This window comes from Natator depressus, chromosome 14 (genome assembly GCF_965152275.1).
Source record: "Natator depressus isolate rNatDep1 chromosome 14, rNatDep2.hap1, whole genome shotgun sequence".
Classification (NCBI taxonomy): domain Eukaryota; kingdom Metazoa; phylum Chordata; order Testudines; family Cheloniidae; genus Natator; species Natator depressus.
The window spans coordinates 12,334,874-12,355,844 of NC_134247.1; the positions used below are offsets into that span (position 1 = coordinate 12,334,874).

General features: G+C 39.2%; 1 protein-coding gene across 2 annotated transcripts in view; it reads left to right on the forward strand.

Moving 5' to 3' along the window:
* The window catches only part of CA10 (carbonic anhydrase 10), a 335,728-nt gene that overhangs the window by 260,635 nt on the left and 54,122 nt on the right, over window positions 1-20,971 (forward strand). For both annotated transcript variants that reach the window (XM_074970904.1, XM_074970905.1), the window contains exon 5: window positions 8,352-8,537. In XM_074970904.1, coding sequence (XP_074827005.1) covers window positions 8,352-8,537 — 186 coding nt within the window. The remainder of the gene's footprint in view (window positions 1-8,351; window positions 8,538-20,971) is intronic.

Here is a 20,971-nt window from a genome sequence, read left to right on the forward strand (position 1 = left end):
TTTCACTGGCAGGCGTTGATACTAGATAAGCAATGCTGTTGGAAACTGATCTGGAGCCCGCTGTTTGCCTGAATAAGCCCAGCATTTCGATGGAAGCACCGATGAAGTGAGCTGCAGCTCACGAAAGCTTATGCTCAAATAAATTGGTTAGTCTCTAAGGTGCCACAAGTACTCCTATTCTGTCTTTTGTAAATGTTCCTGGAAAGCAGAGAGCATGTATTGCACCTTGAAGAAGGGTCACAGAGGACAACGAGACAGGGAATCTTTTTTTTTTTTCCCCTCTATTCCCCACCTCCTCTTCTTTCCTCTCACACTCCTAGCTTCAAGTTGTTCAAACTGTTCTACCTTAGAGCTGGCAGATTGTTTCTCTAGGACACTTGTGCTGCTAAGGTTTTTGAAAGCTTCCTGTTCTTTCATTGTCTAAGCGCGAGGACTCCGCTTACAGGAAAAGTTACAGAAAAAAATCTAGTTCAGGACTGGGTAGGGAGGGGAAGAATGGCCTTACAGAGGTTTTAATCCTTTTGACAGAGGCAACTGGTAACTGCTGATAGTGGATGTGGAGGGTACAATTTAAAGGTTCTGATGATATGCAGTGAGGTTCAGGGTGGGTACTCAAGAGACAAAGGAGTTTTGATTTCTAGAGCTACCTTTGATGTCCTGTTTTATGATACCACGTAATAGCAGATGGAGACTGTTCTAAAAGAGAGCTACACATGAAGAAGCTGTATTGTATCCGTTTGAAGAACAGATATTTATTAATCAGCCCTTTCATATGATCTTTTAGAGCTCTTGTGGTGATAGCACCCAATAATAAGTGTCAGGAATCACTTCTAATATAACCGTATAAAATTATTTCCCCTCTCCATTTGAATCTGCTGTCTCTTCTGGGTTTACAGGAAAACTGGCTCTCTTGGGCATCACAAGTACCAAAAATCTCATGCTAACCATGATTGTCTCTTCTGGTATCGATAGTAACACAGAATGATGAATATGGGGCATCATTACCAAACCTGTGAAAACAGATTTCATGGCAGGAGGACAGTGGTTTGAAATAATTTTTGGAAGTAAATTAAAACAGATTCTGTGCTCAATCTCCTGTGCCCAGCCCAGTTAGCAGGGACGTTCATCTCACATTTCTGAGCTTGCCTACAATTCCATTTTCTCTTTACAGTTCACTTATAACTAGAAATGGACCCAAAGCTAGGACACAGAATCCAAACCACTCAGAAACATGAGGAAGATCAAATCTGGGTCCAGATTTCAACTTCACAGGTCCGGTTTATTTTTATGATGGGGCAGTTCAGTACTCCAGATCCCAACACTCTTGTGAAGTGGCTTGGGTTTGGATCTGAAGTTTAGGGACTTGAATTTGGATCAAAGCTTCACAGCTGACCCACTTTTGCTGGTAACATTACAGAGTTGAATAGTGTGACTTTGCCGTTTTTAATTATAATTTATTATAATATATTCTGACATTAATGCCCCAATCCAGCAAACTCATAAGCATATGCTCAATTATAAGCATGTGAGTAATCCCACTGAAATCAGTGGAACTAATCAAGGGCTTGGATTTACGCACACTTAAGTACTCTGCTGGATTAGGGCCTTTAGAAAAAATGAAATAAAATATCATTGTTACAGTTTCAGGGGAACTACACTTGTATTCCCCCCCTCACCTTCCCATAGACCCTAGCCCCCACTGCCTGCTCCAGTCCCCCCTTCCACCCTCCACCCATTGCCCCGAGCTCCTTTCGGCAGGCTCCACTGTTGAGCTGTGGTAAATGCAGCTGCTGCCAACCAGGTTTCACTTCCTTGCTCCCACCACCACCTGGTGGGGGGTTTAGCAGGAGTGCTCCACGCTGGTGCGTTTCTCAGGCACATTGCCCTCTGATGTGCTTAGCCCAACTCCCATGCATCACCTATACCCCTAGAATAAGGAAGAAATGCTTTCAAAACTGCTAAATCATGGAACCATTGGGAAAAAAAGTTGTACAGCAAGATAAAGATAGCAAAATATTTATTGAATTTTTCTATAATGGCCATAAAGATCTGTCAAAACTTCAGATACAACTGTGGATCAAATGCTAATCATTTACTACTCATGTATCTCCACTGACTTCATTTGTGCTGCACGTTTATAACTAAGAGCAGAATTTGGACCTTTTGTGACTACACAGATGCTGTACGTGTATTAAAGCTTTATTTACAAATGCACTATAAAATGGCAGCATGTGCTAACACTACTGTGTCGTATCAAGATAAAGAGAGGTATTATGTGCACAAAGCTCCGTGAAGCAAGAATTAAATTGAATGAGATTAAAGAAAAAATAACTATCAGGAAAATGTTAATAATTGAATTAAAACCGATCAAAGCTGGGATATTCCACAATTAAGGTTGAAATCCCCTAGATATGCTCCATTGTGCCTGGGGATTTTATCACATGTAAAATTATGCCTGTAGGGAAACACTTCGCAATATCTAAATGAAATGAGGTGAATTGAAAATGTGGTTTCATCTTTAACTTTGAAGTTATTGGATTTGGATTTTTTTGCCACCTTCCTATTGATTTTTTTATTTATTACAGACTTATCCAAAGGACATATGATAGATGCAGGTATTCATTCCATTGAGGAAGTGGTACTCTTCTTTCCTAAGGGCAATTAGTGCATATGTATTTTTATACAACTCTGTTGAAGTCAAATAGGAAAGCACAAAATAAAATAAGGTTGTTCTATAATATGCCGTGAAGTAACACCAAGGTCATGACTGCAGTTGTGAGAGAGATAATGTTATCTCACATTGTATGCAGTGTTGGTCCCAAGATATTAGAGGGACAAGACGGTGTCTTTTGTTGAACCAACTTCTGTTGGTGGGAGATGGGCTTTTGAGTTGCAGGGAGCTTTTCTTCAGGTCTGGGAGGTGTACAAGATGGAACAGATCACAAAAAGCAGTCACTCTATATTTAACCTCTGTACCATCCGTCAAAGGAAACTGCACAACATGTCCAAAAGATAAGCCTGGGAGCTTAAATTCATAATTTTGTTAGATACTAAAAATTATGGACTGAATAGAGACATGGAATTTATGGCTTATTACAACAATCTACACTCCATTAAAATCCCCTCATTTTTTTTTTTCTCCCTATGACTGGAGAGGTCTTAACAGGCCACTTCACCTTGAATGATCCCTTGAAATATGTGTTAACTACTTATGCTAAACAATCTGTTCCACCTTGTATTTAGCTGTGACACTCTGACTACATTTCCCAGACCTGAAGAAGAACTCTGCGTAAGCTTGAAAGCTTGTGTCTCTCTCCAAGAGAATTTGGTCCAATAAAAGATATTACCTCACCTACCTTGTCTCTCATGCTGAGATGTCACTTTTCTCCATCCTGTTGGGGAAAAACATGTGTCTTAGTGGAACTTGGTTGTGAATTTAGTAATGCATGTGACTTTGCCTCCCACAAAACAATAGCTCAGACTGTGAAGTGCTAAAATAAGCCAGTCAGCTTTTACAGTCACTCACTGTTAAAAGACAGTGGGGTGGGGGGAGAGAAAACCTTTTGTAGTGGTAAACACCCATTTTTTCATGGTTTGTGTGTATAAAAAGATCTTCTGTACTTTCCACAGTATGCATCCGATGAAGTGAGCTGTAGCTCACGAAAGCTCATGCTCAAATAAATTGGTTAGTCTCTAAGGTGCCACAAGTACTCCTTTTCTTTTTGCGAATACAGACTAACCCGGCTGCTACTCTGAAACCTGTTAAAAGACTGAATGCATCCGATGAAGTGAGCAGTAGCTCACAAAGCTTATGCTCAGATAAATTTGTTAGTCTCTAAGGTGCCACAAGTCCTCCTGTTCTTTTTGTTTAAAGACTGAATCTCAACAGTTGCTGAGCACCTTCATTTCCTTCAAATTCATAGTAAATGGGGTTAGAGCCTTTTTTTAATCATAAAATTCTGCTGAAAACACAGTACAAACTAAGTAGATTTCCTCTTCCTTATATCTAGAGTCTTCTTTACTGACATTGCAAACCCATTACAGCACAGACTATTGAGATATGAAACCTAAATTTAAAAATGAGGTTTATGCTAATGATGGTCTTTGCTTAAATTCTGTTTTAATGTACAATATAAAGTAAATTCTAATGTCAGTAGAACAGTATCACGTGGCAATATTCCCAATTACACTAAATACTATAATACAGACATTATTGCTGTCAAAGTACTTTTGTGTCATAGTGCATATTATGTATGCATCCTATAATATGTATATTGTATGTAACACCTACAGAGTATTACTTGTGGATAAAGGGTTTTTTTATTTCACAGAATGATAAGCAATGAAGAAAATTATCATTTCAGTGCAAATTTAGAGTCTTTTTAATCTGCAGAGGTTTTAAATGAAGCTTTTATGGTCTATTACACATATTAATAAGAGTCTTTATAGGTTGACCATACAAGACACTATCTTTATTGGTTTCTTCAGAGTCATTATGAACTACTTTCAGAGTATTCCTCTGAAGCATCAGCCAACTGACACAAGCCCTTTTGATCCATAAGAACAGCCATAGTGGGTCGGACCAAAGGTCCATCTAGCCCAGTATCCTGTCTTCCGCAGGGGCCTGTGCCAGGTGCTTCAGGGGAAACGAACAGAACAGGTAATCATCAAATGATCCATCCCCTGTTTGCCCATTCCCAGTTTCTGACATCATATATGCAAATTATTGAGAGGATGAATTTTTTGGCCATTTTGATTTACAACCTGGCTCTAGACCCTCACGTTTGGAAGATTCCTCAAAGCCCCCATCCCTTCCCTCTGTACCCCAGGATTTTCTATTCTGTGGTCCATGTGAAAATGAAATGGGCAGGGGGGCTGGACGTTCTATCCTAAGTATATTTCAAAAACCTGTCTTTAAAATGTTGTCAAAAAGGATGTCCAGACAGATGTGTCACCTGATGAAAGACAATATTTTCATTACTACCAAAATGGTAAATACAATATAAACTTTTTAAAAAAATAAATAAATAAGATTCTTGCTCAAAATATACTCAGTCTTTGCAGCAACCCTGTGTAGGCAGAATGTTGAAATGAGTTTTAAGATAAGTTTATTTTAAGCAAGCAAAATTACCCTTGTGCAAGACTATTTTACATACATCGGAACTGGAGGCTACAAATGCTCATTAACAGTTTCAAACATAACCTCAGTCCTGTTCCTGTTTATTAATTACTGATTTGATTTGTTCACCTCATACAAATGGGCCAAAATACAATAAATACATGCAACTGGTTATTGCTGACTCGTCTGCATCAGTCCTGTCCTTAACTTGCCATTTTAGCAGTATGGGTTATTTTAATTGTTGTGTTTGTGTGTATACACTAGAAATCCTATCCTATATGTAGAACTCCACAGTTCATTTCTGCAGCATAAGATGGCAGATACCATCAGCCTCTCTCTCCTTGAACAGTTTCAGATTTTGCAACCAGCCACCAATTCTGTGGAGGTTTCTCTGACAAAAACACGGCCTATTGTACAGTGGTTAACTTGGGAGGGTGGGGGAGACACATGGATTTTTTTTTAACCTCTCAATCACTTATTCAGATGTGTTCCAGGTCAGTGGTTGAACATAAGTTTTCTCTCCCTCTCTCTCTCTCTGTCCAGTTGCTGGTTGGCAAGCGCCTGCATCAAACACTCACTTAGAAAGTTAAGAGTAATTGCTGCACTCTCAAGAAAGAGGACAGGGATTAAATGGGTCTGGGGACTTTTGGTTCAACCTGGTTTCGGGAGTAAATTTTTTTTTAAAAGTCTAATTGAGGAGCCTACTCCCCATTTTCAAAAGGGATTTAAGGATCCTAATTCCACTGAGACTAAGGTTCTAAAGTGCCTTAGTCTCTTCTGAAAATCTGATATAGGCTCCTGCCACATAGGCGTTTTGGAAATGTTACCCACTGCCTGTAAGTGCTACCTCAGTAATAAATGTTAAACATAAAAGTATTCCATTGTAACACACTAGCTTAGTATATCACGTCTCCCTCTAGTGCAGGGGTTCTCAAACTGGGGACCCCTTAGGAGGTCACGAGGTTAATACATAGGGGGTCGCTAGCCGTCAGCCTCCACCCCAAATCCCGCTTTGCCTCCTGCGTTTATAATGGGTGTTAAGTATATTTAAAAGTGTTTTTAATTTATACGGGGGGGGGGGGTCGCACTCGGAGGCTTGCTATGTGAACGGGGTCACCAGTACAAAAGTTTGAGAACCACTGCTCCAGTGTGTGGGCCCAGCAAGGATATAGCCTGACATACATAGTAGTTCAAGTGGCAGGAGCAAGTGTATTTGGAGTTGCAGGTCTCCAATTCTATCCTTCCTGGCAACTATAATGTTTCTGTGTATGTGTCCATGCAGCAGTTTCCTTATTAAGTGTTGGTCCCTCCAAGTCGAAAGAGAGGCACACTGGAGGGTGTAATGAGAGAGGCTTGCTGTGCTACTGGTACGCTGTACCTGTTGTGTGCATAGAGGATTTCTGTGGGATTTCTATTCCAAGCACTCACAATGTGGCCTCCTTATAAGTGCTGCATTTTTGAAAGGAGATAGAGAGGGAAAAAGAATATTATCCCTTTTCAAGAATCTGGCCAGCTTACTTTTTTTCCACAAATATACTATAGAGGGTTATTTGAGGCATCTCTACCTTGAGAAAGAGAATGGTGGCAACCTCATTTAAGATTTGTATCAAGCAGAGTAAGAGAATGGATTGTGAATATTTTGTAGTTACTAAAACTAACTGAATGTTCAACGAAGTGTGAATTTCCAAATAGAGAACCAGCAAAATGACTTTAAACAATTTTCCCCACCACTTGTATTTGAAACTACACATTACTTGTGATTAGCAATTTTATGTCATTCATAAGCAGTGTACTGTAACTGGATTCAATAAAACTGACCTGCTTGCAAATATTAAACTAAACTTGATATTTAATTACTATACGTGCTAAAGTTAAGCCAGAAAACTAGAGGGCATATATTAAAAATTCCAATCATGTTGAATGTGAAACAAATAGCAGTATTCACGTTTACTGCTTTACATGAGAAATGTATTTTCGTCCCCATTCTAAATTGAAATAACAGCAAATAAATGTAGAACACCTGTATCAAAATAAAAAACCAGAAGCTATTTCATCTTACCCATTTAGTTCTGTCGCACAGTTTGTAACTTTTTATAGCATACTTTGCAACAAAAGAGGTCATTTAAACACAGTAATTAGTATTAAAGATAAAATGTCACTGCAACTATGTTAATTACTACAGTACCAATGTACTATAGGATATAATACATAATTGTCAAGCCTTTAATTTTAAATTAAAGTGCAACAAAGCATACCATTGCTACACTTCCTTTTGATTAATATTAATTAACGTTATTTGCATCCCTGCAGAATTTTAGGAAGTAAGCCTCAGTCCCATTCTGCACTCAAATGAATGTTTTTCCCTACAATAGCATAAATTAAAGGATGTTCTTACATTTTTTTCATATAGTTAATAATTTTACAGTATATTTTTCATTATTTAAAATGAAACATTTTTCTGCATTAAATTTCTTTTCCTTCCATTGTATACTAACTGGGTTGTTATTTTAGGATCATTTTTGTTTATATTTTATTTTACAAACAAAGCATATCTTTCCATTCTTTTTTTAAAAAAATAAAGATTAATTTTAAAAGGAGATGGGACACAAGAACTAACAAAGGTTAATTCTGTATCGATGTAAAATGGGAGATAAAATACAGAACATTCTTGTCAAAATAGAGAGCCTTATAACCGAGATCAATGCAGGTTTTACCATTGATTCCAATGGGAATAGAAGGCTTTTGTAGCATCTGGTTTGAGACAATTTTCTTATAAATTTTTTATAAATTTTTCAGTAAGAAAAAATGAGTTAAATTTCTGATTTGTTTAAATATACTGTGAATTATTTATACAGCAGTTGAAATGTTCCCCTTTCTCAGTGCAGAAATTCTGTAATGAAGTCATTATTCAGGTCTCGCATAAAGAATATTTTCACATATATGCTTATTTAGAGGTATAATAATCCCATTCATTGTGTTAACCACATGCCTGTGGCTAAAATATGTACATGGGGATTGAGCAAAATATTTGAATATAAAGTATAATATTTAAAAGCAGAACTTGAAATACATCCTTCAGTTGGGTATTTAATCTCATCTTTTTAAAGATTTATGGTTGGATTAATCTGAAGGTATTGAAGTAGAAAAAGCTTGAAGTCTGTATCATTATTTTCTTGGACTCACCACTGGTTTAGAAAAACTTCATTTTATATTGTTTATTCATTTTGTTTAGGTCAGTGGGACAATGTATAATACAGGGAGACATGTTTCTCTACGATTAGACAAAGAGCATTTGGTGAACATCTCTGGAGGGCCCATGACATACAGTCACCGCCTGGAAGAGATCCGGTTACACTTTGGAAGCGAAGATAGCCAGGGATCAGAACATCTACTTAACGGACAAGCTTTTTCTGGGGAGGTATGTCAATGTACTTGAAGTTTAAAATGAACCAGTATGAAATACCTGCTCTCCATTTCTGCCTAAGAGTAGTGTCAAACTAATTGCGGCTCATGAAAAATTATCTCCTTTTCTCCATTTTGAAAAGGGAAATTTTTTTTTAATTGTGCATTGTAATACATGTGTATCTCATCAAACACAGCATGTTCACTGCCAGGTGTGTGGTGCAATATAGGGACTGCTGTGTTAGATACATGCTACTCACATGTTGATATAACTAAATTGCAGCTGAGGGGTTGGTTTTCCAGGCTGGGGTTTTCAAGGAGACTAAGGAAATTAGGGGTGAAATTCTGGGTTATAGAAGTCAGTGGCAAAACTCCCAACAGTTTAATAGGACCCTTAGTGCTTAAATCTCATTGAATTTCAATGGGTTTGGGGCACCTCCCTTTTTTAAGTTGGGATTTTCAAAGGAATTTGAATAGAATATTAACTAGCTATCCAAGAACATTCTGAAATTGCAGCACAATATTTTTCATTCTTTAAAACAGAAAAATAATTTTACAATCAACAGCATGAAGACCGTAAAAGCTTGCTGTAAATTAGACCCAGACAAAATGCAAGGTAGAACATGAAACACTCAGATTTTTACCATTCAGAGTCATAGTTTCAATTACAGGAAAAGAATCTGAATGCAGTGCGTTTGCTATCTGTGTGGTTATCCATGACAAGTATCATTGGGTTAGTCCATCATATTCCTAAGAAAACTCAAAACTAATGATCAAATTCAAAAATTAACCAGAAAGTAATATTGAAGGTGGTAGTTGTGGCTAAAGAAAGTCTACCTTTATTGCTTATCATTGTCCAACATTTTCTACTGTACACCATAATCCTGTGAAGGGCATGCAATGCTTAACTTTACACATGGTGAATAGTCCCATGGAAGTCAGTGGGCCTGCTCAAGGGACAGAGAGTTAACCACAAAAGTTACATCTTTGCAGTACCAGGACCTGACTTGCGGGCAAAGGAGATACCGTAAAGTTGTGATCCTGCCATCTGATACATGGTTCTCATCAGTCTCTCATAAATCTCTTAGGCCGTGCCTATACTAGAGACCTTACAGCTTCACAGCTGTGCCTATGGAGCTGCGTTGTTGTGAGGTCTCCCGTGTAGGCGCTCTATGCCGACTGGAGAGAGCTCTCCTATCGGCATAATTAAACCACCCCCAACAAGTGGCGGTAGCGCATCGCCCGCCGACATAGTGCTGTTCACATCGGTGTTCTGTTGGTGTAACTTACGTGGGTTGGAGGGCGGGGGTGTGTTTTACCAACAAAAGTGCTAGTGTAGACAGTGCCTTCAGGGGTGCATGCATTGGTAGCAAGTTTTTCAGGATACATGGTGATGCCGACAGACTATGGGCAGGACTGAGCTCAAAGGGGACAATCATTCAGTCGCTTTGTATACAGAGGGGATGCGAGGGTTTTAGTCTCCCATCCTTATTTTGTGTTGTACCCAGGGGCGCTGGAACAGGGGGCCATAGTCCCATCACTTTTACCAGGCTGTAAGGGTGACAGATTGGGGAGGGGGCGGAGGTTCCCCCCTCTTTTAGGAAGCTTTCACCACTGCTAGCTATACCCATCTCCCATGAGCTTGTTTCCTGCTGGTGAAGCACTTAGCACACTACTGGCACTCTACAAATTCTAAGTAAATCATTAAATTAATGCTTCAGAAGAACTGCATCTCACTACGGGTATATTAGAGTTACCTTCAAAGACATCTCGAGTACCCTGTTGTCATTCTTTTAGAAGACCAAAAGGAATAGTTTCCAGCAACAAAGCACTTATTTAGTTTGCTGAAGATGAATAATCACATTACCATCTGTACCATCTATCACAAATTCTGGTGATGAGTCAATTAATGCATGGCATTTTCTTTGGCATTGTGCAACAACAGTTATCTGAAGAGCAGCAGATTAATTGCAGGCTTGTCAAATGATATTATAATTGATGGTAATCATTTGCGTTGTTTTGTATAACTCTGTGTAGATGTATAATATAGTCAGTGGCAGTGTTTTCATAAAATTATTCATGTCTTACATAACTGACTAGTGGATGCCTTGTTTAAATTCTGTGATAGATGGACACGTACATTGGATCCAGTGTTTAACTCGTAAGTGAACATTGAGTGTTTTAATAAATACGACCTTGCTTTGCTAATCACATCTAAATAGTAAGAGCAATATTCTATACAAAGTAGTTTGCTTTAACAAAGAAGCAAGAAATACGGCTGAAATATAACCCTGTATTTGATCTGGCATATCAGCATTGTTTCAGAAAGTCACAGGAGAGGTTTGATGGATTAGAAATATATCAGCCATAAATTTTGTGTGTGGAAGGAAAAGTCACAGAGTATAGATTGTAATGAAAGGTGAAAATGTATAATGCATTGCAGCCCAATATTTAATACCATGCAGCAAAAGCAAAAAAGAGTGGTTAAAAAAAAATCAACAGCATCTTTGACAAAATAAGAAAGACCTGGAGGACAGAGTACAGCTGACAGATGAGAGAGGGAAAGTAAATTAGGTGGGACTTGGGAGGTGGGACTTGGGAGATGGAGCAGTTGGAGAGAGAACCAACAAATAAAGAGCACTTCTGACAGGTTAAAAAACACAACCAGCATTAACGAGTATGAGAACCAGAAAACAACAAGTGAAACGGAGGGAGGTGAACTGAAAGGGCATAGAAGGAATGGCCAAGGGTCCAGAACTTTTTTTTAACCTTTGAAACAGGGTCATCCTGCTACATCTGTCTTAGTACATAGGTCATCATTAAAGCCAATATTTGCCAACAGATACAACACCTCTTTCTCAAGTAAAAGAAGAAAACTGGTGACCACTGTCAGTCATTATGAATGACAGGAAATACAATACATGAACTAGACATGGGGCTGAACCTTTTGAGATTTGGCAGTGTTTGGAGCTGGCGCTTTGCTTGGACTTGGACCATCTCTTATGTAAAAAATCTATTACTGAATAGCTGAGTCACATTCCCACGTACTATGCTGTACCCATAATACAAAACAGAGGGCCAAATGGACCCTGTTGTATAGAGTTGGTACAACTCCTCAGCAAAGAACCAGCTTTCACACCATAGCTGTATTTGCCCTCGAGAGTATAATTCCATCCAACAAGCTCCACTTTTAACAATGGTGATTTTAGATAAGCTCTCAGGTCTGGAAAGGGTTATTTACAATGTTTACAATTCCCAGCAGTAATACTAAGGAAATGATACACTAGTTAATGGCTAGCTGACTTTATGGAGTAACATATGCTTTCGGGCCTGCTACTGCCCATAGCTGTCACTCTAGTGATAGGATAATATTGGTCAAAGGAGAAAGAATAAAGAAAAATACAGTACAAGTATAAATAGAAAATGCACTGCTTAAAATATTCCCAAAACACCTCAGCTAAGAGAAAATAAATGCAAGTCTAGGACCTGATCATCAAGAGCATTTCACTGTGCCCAAATGCAATCCCACTGAAATCATCGTGACTCCTCCGAGAATCAGGGTGCAGGACTGGTGCCAGAATTGGTACATTTGAGCCCATATAGAGGAATTAACTATTTGCCATGAATTTCAAGTCTTTTTGCACCTAGTTTGTACTAATAATTTATGAACATCTTTCCCACCATTGGTCTAGCAGTGCTGGTAGATGTGGTGGGAGTTTTAGTATAATTTGGATACAGGCATGATTCTCAAATCTACATACACCAGTGCTAGGGAAAAGTTTGAAAATCCCTAGTGTGCTAAGGAAATTTTGAAAACATTTTCCACCATCGCTAACACTAGTACAGTTGAATCTGTGTGGCAATGGGGAGATTTTTTGGCAAAATTTCTCCAGATCTCCAGGGCTTGATTAGGGAGTTGCTGATTATTGTTGTCTGTATTGTGGAAGCACTTAAGAGCCCTAATCATGGAGCAGGGCCCCCAGTGTGCTAGGTGCTGTATAACCACAGAACAAAGACTGACATTGTCCCAAGGAGTTTACAGTCTAAGGCCTGGTCTACACTTAGATGTTTTGCTGGTGTATCTGTATTGGTTGAGTGTGTGTGCGCGCCAACATACCTATGCCAGCAGGAACCCTACTGTAGATGAAGTTACACTGGCAAAAAGTCCATTTGCCCATCTAGGCTATTTTGCTCAGGGAACTGATAAAAGCTATACTGACAAAAGGACTCTTGCTGGTATAGACTAGCATATAATAGCAAATCTTTCAAGTCTAGATAAGGCCTAAGGCTTGGTCTGCATTAGCAATGTACTGTCAGTGTAACTACATCACTCAGCGGTGTGGAAAATCCAGTTATAGCAGCCTAACTCCCCGTGTAGACAGAGCTATGTCAACAGGAGAGCTTCTCCTGTCAACATAGCTACTGCCTCTCGGGGAGGTGGAGTACCCACACGAGATAGTATTCTCACTGAAGCGCTGCAGCCTTTTCAGTGTAGACAAGTCCTGAGCTGCTTGAGCTCACGCTGAATGTGGTATGAGGGTGCTTTACACACTAGGGGAAAATTTGTGTTCTTACCACATGGTCCAGACATCTATTTTTCTAGTCAAGACAACATACAAGTGGGCAAAGACATAGGGCAAGCTTGACAGCAACAGGGTAGTGGAAAATAGTGAAGACAGAACCAAGTAATGTCAAACTGTTTAAAAATGTATTAGGGTCTGAACACCACTAGGGATTTGTAATGTGTGGCCTAATTAGGTGTTAAAGGATGTCAAGAGAGATCTCTACAGTAATTGGCAAAAAGAAAAGGAGTACTTGTGGCACCTTAGAGACTAACAAATTTATTTGAGCATAACAAATTTATTTGAGCTTATGCTCAAATAAATTTGTTAGTCTCTTTTTGCAGATACAGACTAACACGGCTGCTACTCTGAAACCATACAGTAATCTGGCTACCTTTTATCACCTAATTATCACTTCACAGTGGACTCTGGGCAGATAATTGAGAATTTTAATGCTTAAAGGTCTTGAAAACAGCGGAAGCTTTTTAAAATATATGTAACATTATTCTACCAGGAATGTGTTTGACTGTTTCCAGCAACGTGGAATAAGAAAGGATTTGAAATATGAGTCAGTTAAGCAGTTGATTCTTTATCTGGTGTGTAATTAAGTGGGCTCAACACACTTCTCGCAGATTAATGCATTTAATTGTACTGTGAACATTAAAAGAGGATCTCAAGGCGTGGTGTACACTTAAAAAATTAGATTGACATAGCTACATCGCTGAGGGGTGTGAAAATTTGTGCAGCCTAAGCACTGTAATTAGGTTCAGTCAAGATGCAGCTAAGTTGACACAAGAATTCTTCCATCGACCTAGCTACTGTCTCTTGGAGAGGAGGATTAACTACAGCAATGGAAAAAACCTTTTGTCAATGTAGAAAGCATCTACACTATGGCAGTACAGACATGGCCCACGTGAAGTCCCAGGTGTGTACACTACCACTTAAGTTGGCAAAACTCATGTCGCTCAGGGGTGTGGGGAAAAAAATCATTTTTCAGGCCCTTTGATTCCATGTCACTTCCTTCTTTGAATCCCTCATCCCTGTCACCATCTACAAAGCTCTATACAGCTCTGCCATACACATGAAGAACTTGGAGCACACGTTCCTTCCTCAGGAGGGGAAAATTAAATAGTTGACAGCAGTGAGAATAGGAAAGGAAGGCCTGCCACCTCCCATCTAAACATCTTCAGGAGACTAACATCATCTTCTTTCAGGCATAGGATCATTGTGTGAAGCAGAGAAGAATTCAAGCAATAATTAGTACAGTCTGTTTATACCATACTGGGTTAAGTATTTAGGCTTATGTAGCTAAAGAGCCAGCTTGTGCCCTCACTCCTGTAACAGCGGGTGAAGAGGGCTGCAGAGCGTGAGCAGAGGTGTTCTGAGATTTTACATCTGTGCAGGGCAGACACAGGCAGAATGCCTCTGCTATGCATGTGGGATAGCACACCTGCTGGGAAACAAAGTGCAACATGCATTCCTCCAGCATGTCCTACCAGCTGCTAGTAGGCATGCAGAGGGAGAGGGGCTCTGATCCCTCTTCTTGGTTCTGTGACATCCAGTTAGGCTTGCTAGCCAGCCAACCTGCCCCTAGTAAGCAGGGAGCATTAGCATTGTGCCTGGGTCCTGCACAGCTGTATGGTAGTGGGGGAGGAGGTGTCCATGCTTTGTGCACCCATGCAGGACAATTCAGCACTTGGCCAGAAGGCTGTATAGTAATATGTGTACGATACTGTTAAAAACAAAGTATAAAATATCCATAAATGTCATAACACACAACAAACTATATCCCAGCAATGTCCAATATTAAAGCTCTAAATGGTGTGTTTTGTTTCCCAAATCTCTCTGGTTAATTTACTCTGACATATCTATAAACCTTTTTCCTAAAAACAAAGTGAATCATCTGAGAAGCACAGATTTAATTGTTAATCTGTTGATGGATAATAAACAGGTCTGCAGATTAAAATATGAACTAATTACTGTACTCAATTCCATTTACTTGATTTCATGTTCCATTAAATGTTGGTGTCATTTGTTGTGGGAGGTTTTAGATTTATTTGCTCTGTAATGAGTTATGCTAGAGGGTTCCAGAGGGATAGATTCCTTCAAATTGGAAGGTAAAAATGAGTGGCATTCGCTGCAGTAAGTGAACTGTCTAAACATCTATCAATATGTGACAGTAATAACAATCCCAAAATAATGTGTTGAAATCCAAATGTTCTAGAAGCAGCAAAAGGGCAAATATTTAAATAGTGCCCAGAGTCATTGTTTCTGAATAAGGAAAATTTTGCTTTTAAGCTTATTGTGTTGTATTAAGAGCTTTTATTTACTTACTTTCCTGGAAATTGGGACAGGAACATTTTGCCATAAAGCAATACGAAATATTCGACAGTACAGCAAACTTCCTATGCTGTCTGATTGTAAAGAATTGCATTTTAGTGTCCAATAATATTAGGAAGTGGGACTTTCGTTGTAATATCTTTTTTAAAATGGTATGTTTGGATCCTAACTTAAATTCCCTCTTATATTCTTTGGCTGAACAGTCGCCTTCTGTTGATGGCTGTGATAGCCTACTTAAATAACCCAACTCCAGCAATCAATAGCTATGAGAAATCATATGGTAAAAGTTAAGATGTAATCACTGACTGTGTTCTCATCTTCCTTCCCCCCCCCCCCCATTTATGTATAAACAACAAGTCTAAATCCTTTTTAAAACTTGTCTCTTCAGTGCCTCTGAAGACAGAAGCAGGATCTCCAGGGAAGGAATGAGATGTCAGGGAAAGTTTTGTATTAGATGCAGCTGAACCCACTGGACAAAGCTTTTAGTCCTGGTGTAATTTCATTGACTTCAATGGGAGTGTGGCAAATTGCCAGCACTACTATGATGGGTCTTGCGCTTTCTCTTCTTGGGGCGGGTGGTCAGGGCACCGTTTCTTGCCCCTGAACTGAGGTATTAACTGCCCCACTAGTGTCCTAGAGGAGGGGAGTGGAGAGGGAGGGACCCGGGCCCGCCTTCTACTCCGGGGCCCAGCCCAGGGGCCCTAGGGATAATGGTAAACCACTAGAACTAGCAGTTCGTTCCCCTGGGCTACTTCCATCTCCTGCCTGTCAGCTTATGGGGCTTCCTGCCCTCCCTCTGTACAAACCAGGTGTCCCTTTACCTAGGGTCTTGGTATTCTTAACCCAACACAGCACTTCTCCAAACTCTCCTCTGCTTCCCTCCAAACTGCTCTTTGCTCCAACACCAATCCACTCTGCTTGAACTCCTCCAAACTGCACTTTGCTTCAACTCCTCCAAACTGCTCTCTGCTCAAACACCAATCCATTCTGCTTCAACTCCTCCTCTTGTCTGATTGAAGCAGGGAGTTTTTATCATGTGACTGGCTTCAGGTGCTTTAATTAATTTATAGCAAACTTTCTTCCCTCTAGAGGGAATAAGGCTCCCATCTAACACTCTCCTGCTGCCCTGTGGCCATGCTGTATCACAGGGAGTTATATCAAGGAATAACATGGCATAGAAATGTAGGAATGGAAGGGACCTCAAGAGGTTATCTAGTTCAGGCCCCTGAATTTAAGGCACGACTATGTAATAACTAAGCCATTCCTGGCAGGTGTTTGTCTAACCTGTTCTTAAAAACCTCCAATGACAGATTCCACAACCTCCCTAGGCATTTTTTTCCAGTGCTTAAGTACTGTACTCTGACACTTAGGAAGTTTTGTTTTAACTAAAGGAAAAAATTTAAGAGCCTATGGATACGCTCACATTGTCATTTTTCTACCTTTTTGGAACAACTGTTTAGTATATCATCTTGGGCTAAGAAAAAGCATATAAAAATAACCCACCAGAACTACTGTAGGCTACTTGCCATGGATATTTCTGGAGCGTGTGTTACTGTAGTGTCTAGACACTTCGGATAAGATTTTCAAAAGTGACAGAGATTTTGGAGCATGAGGGAGATTTTCCAAAAGCAATATATGGCAGTTAGGCACCTAACTCCCTTTGAAAGTCCATTAGAGTTAGGAGACCAACTGCCATTTGTGTTGTTGAAAATCTTCTTACCAGTCCCATTGACACACAATAGGATTTGCACTCCTAAATCACTTAGACCTCTTCTACACATGGAGATATCCAGCTATTTCTGGATATTTCCATGTATGGCCACTGTTATTCCAGAACAAGTGTGCTGTCCCTGAGTAACTATGTCTAAACAAACCCTAACACACCTTGGAAACCCCCATCCTTTGTATATCCTTTTATCCATACATTTGGGGGGTAAATATACACTATTCAGAAAAATACAAGGATGGACTTTGCCATCTGATTACAACAAACTCCACTTTAATCCACAATTTAAAATTAATTGAAACATTCTCCGAACTCTGAAAGGATAAGCACAGGGGTATTTTAGTTGGGAAGCAAGTGGGGAAAAATACCTAACTGATAAATATACTGGTGTTCTCTGCTGCAAAACTTTCTTCTGTGTAGATTACCCCCCGACTCTCATGGGAGTATCAGGCCATCCATTAGCAGGATTGGGATTCATGCACTGGAAAGCAGTACAATGATGTTAGCTACCAGTGAACATAGGTCTTGTGTATGAAACTGAAAAATGCCCTTGCATGGAACCATTGCTGTTGCATTTACTATTTTGAGTGAATTAGAACAATTCAGTAATAAATATTTTTTCTATATGTGTATTTTTCAGTAGCCAACTGTTCTTTGGGGGCGGTGGGGGCAAACAAACTGGTGAGAACCGGACAGTCACAGCATATAATCTAAATCCTTTTTGGTGCCTGAATTTTAAACTCCAGCATCGTAAAGCAACAAGGTACAGTTTTTCTGCTCAGGGAAGTAGCTCTGTAGGATTTGCTCTTTTAAACCTTTGGGGCATTAAAACATTCAATACACTAAACCTCTAGTGTCACTTATGAAGTATTCATTTCACCCGATTTTAGATTTTAATTTGCTTAAGGGTGACTTGACTTGCTGTGGGGTGATGTGTCTTTAATTAAACAGCCAAGTTACCTCCACAGGCAGAAGACTTTGTTCATTTTTACAGTGGTTTTTAAATAACTGGTAATGATTTTTCCATAAGAAGTTCTATGAGTTTTAACTTTTTCCTAAGTGCCTTTAACATAACGTTCCAGGGGAACGGAGAAATCTTTACTGAACCACTTGTACAAAAAACCTTTACAGCTAACAGAAGGTAAATAAAGCAGTAGTGAGCACGCGCATACTTTATCATCTTTTTGCATAAACAAAAACCAAACGCTGAAGTCCTTTACCCAGGCTAACCTAGCATGAAAATCAATGGAGTTTTGACTGAGTTTGACGGTAACCTTTAACTGATTCTACACAGGGACTGTCCAGTGCAATTATGCCAAACAGATCACTGGCCCAGGACTCCAGACTCAGGAAATGGCTGGTACCTGACACTTCAGAGAAAGCCCAAGCCATTTCCAGAAATCCCATTTACCCACCACCCCGCAATGAATCTAATTAATCATGTAATTCTGCTGATGGCGCAGTAACTTCCTTAGTGACTCTCCACAGATAATTAGTTTGCACCCTGATGAATAAACTTTGATTTCCCATGTCATCTTAGCCTGGATGGCTACAAATGTTATTACCAGGCTATAGAAATGGTCAAAACTTTTGTGCCAAAAAATGGGTTTCACTGAAAAAAGTTTTCAAGGGGAAAATGTCTTTTAGTTTATTTTCTGTAGAAAATTACTCAACAAAACATTTCCTTTTCACATTGAAATTTTTGTTGTTAACCCTTTTCTGCCACTGAACACAAGAGAATGAATGCAGCTCGAGTTCGGGGGGGCGCAGGTGCGAGGTTACCACTTTTTCCCCACTCCAACTTTTCCAAACTTCCTCATCTTTTGAAAACTTACAGTCTGGGAAAAGGAAACACTGTACCTTTGCCCCTCTGTAACTTTGCAAAGTTTGGGGACGTTCAGAAGAGTCCCTGAATGGAAAAAGGATACATGTTGTGGGGGTGGAACTCTGGACATTATTAATTGTGTTGCACTATGGGGGGGAATGATAATTCAAAACTTTTCCAAAAAGAATTACAAAAAAATTTGAATGGAAATAACTTAGAAACGTTACACAACATTGTTGCTAGCCTGCTGTAAAGTCATAAGTTATCCTGTTGCAATATTTGTCTCAAGGACCTGCGGCAGTGAAATCTGTTGGCTGACTACATGCTGCATTGAGCAGTGTTCCCATCACCTGGGCCAAATTTTCCTCCGCTCTGGATAATAACTCATTTTTGTTGCTCTGCTCTGGATAATAGCTTTCTTGCTATGAGAAAACAAAACCTAGACACTGTATTGCAGTTAAGGACATACATTTTAATATTCTATCTAACAATGGTATTTCCCTTCATTCAAGTATCCTGTGTCTGCTTTTTGCTTTTAAACTTCTATTGTGATGCTTCATCAAAGGTGAACTTCAAAGAACAGAAAAAGATGAGCTTGTGCCTCTTTTTTTGCTCCTTTGTGATATATGGAAAAGGCCTGAAAAGTTTTTTTAATCCCCCTCCCACATACAGTTTGTTTTTTAGAGTAGTAATTCATGTCTTGTCTGCCTTGGAAAACTAGTGAAGGTGCCACTAGTACTCCTTTTCTTTTTGAAATGGTGATATTGCCAAGACAAGGGAGTGGAAGTTGAGCAATTGACTGTTCAAAATTATTTTACTAACATGTATATTTCTAATATGGTATTTTGGATAAAGAAAGCCTTTGTTAAAGGCTAAAAACCCTTTCCTCGGCTCTTAATTTAAAGGTGTTACAGTCCCAAGAGATCCTCCAACAAAATCTGTCTAGCTAAGGTACTTATGACCGCCATTACCACATTGTCTGAGCATCTTGCCATCTTTAATTTATCTGCACAACCTCCCTATGAAGTTGGAAAGGACTATAATCCCCATTTTACAGATGGGGAACTGAGGCACTGAGAAGTTAAATAATGTGCCCAAGTCACAGAAGAAATGTATGGCAGAGCAGGGACATGAACCCAGGTGTCTCAAATGCTAGGCTGGTGCCCTAACCATCCTTCCTCTTCTGAAAAGACCAGACTTGATATTCCTGACGTTTCTAAAGTTCAACAACGGGTAGGAAAATAATCTTTGCAAATGTTATACATCATAAAGTGGATATCAGAAAAGGGCACAAGCCCAATTTAAAAAAGAAAATCCCTATAGTTTTTTCCAGTGACTTATTTTTCTTGAAAAAAATGAGAAAAGTTAGGATTATTTTTGCTAGTTAGTACATGCCATGTAAACTGCCCTATTCTCTAAAGTGTTTAAATCCATCCAGAATTACTAGCAAAAACTTTTTTAAATCAGTCAACTCCATGATCTCCTCATCCACTTCCTCCTCCAGATTATAATTATTTACTAATAAATAGCAGCCTGGCTTTCGACCCTTACTGCTAACTCTCTAACCTTCAGTTTATTTCAACAGCATTTCATTGGTCTCTGTCCCTTACCTTGTGCTTGATAGTTTCTTCTGCGAGATTTTATTAGCTTATTAAAAAGCCAAGTAAATCATGTCAGCTGCATCTTCCTTTTCATTACATTTGTTGGAGAACTCTCTCAGGTTGCAGAGTTACAATTTTTTCATACAGAAACCATGATGGTTTGACCCTACTCAGGCTAGACTTATCCAAGTGTTGTACTCCTCTCAATTAAAATCATACAGATTCCACATACCATAAAGTCAATATACTTGTAACTTCAAGGCATTTTTATTTTACAACCCAGTTTACTTTTATTGATACTTTCTGCAAACTAAAAAGGAAAGATTTTTTTTTTAGATGCTCAGTTTCTTTAGGCAAAAATTGTCATAAAAGATTATTGATTAAGAAATTCTTCAA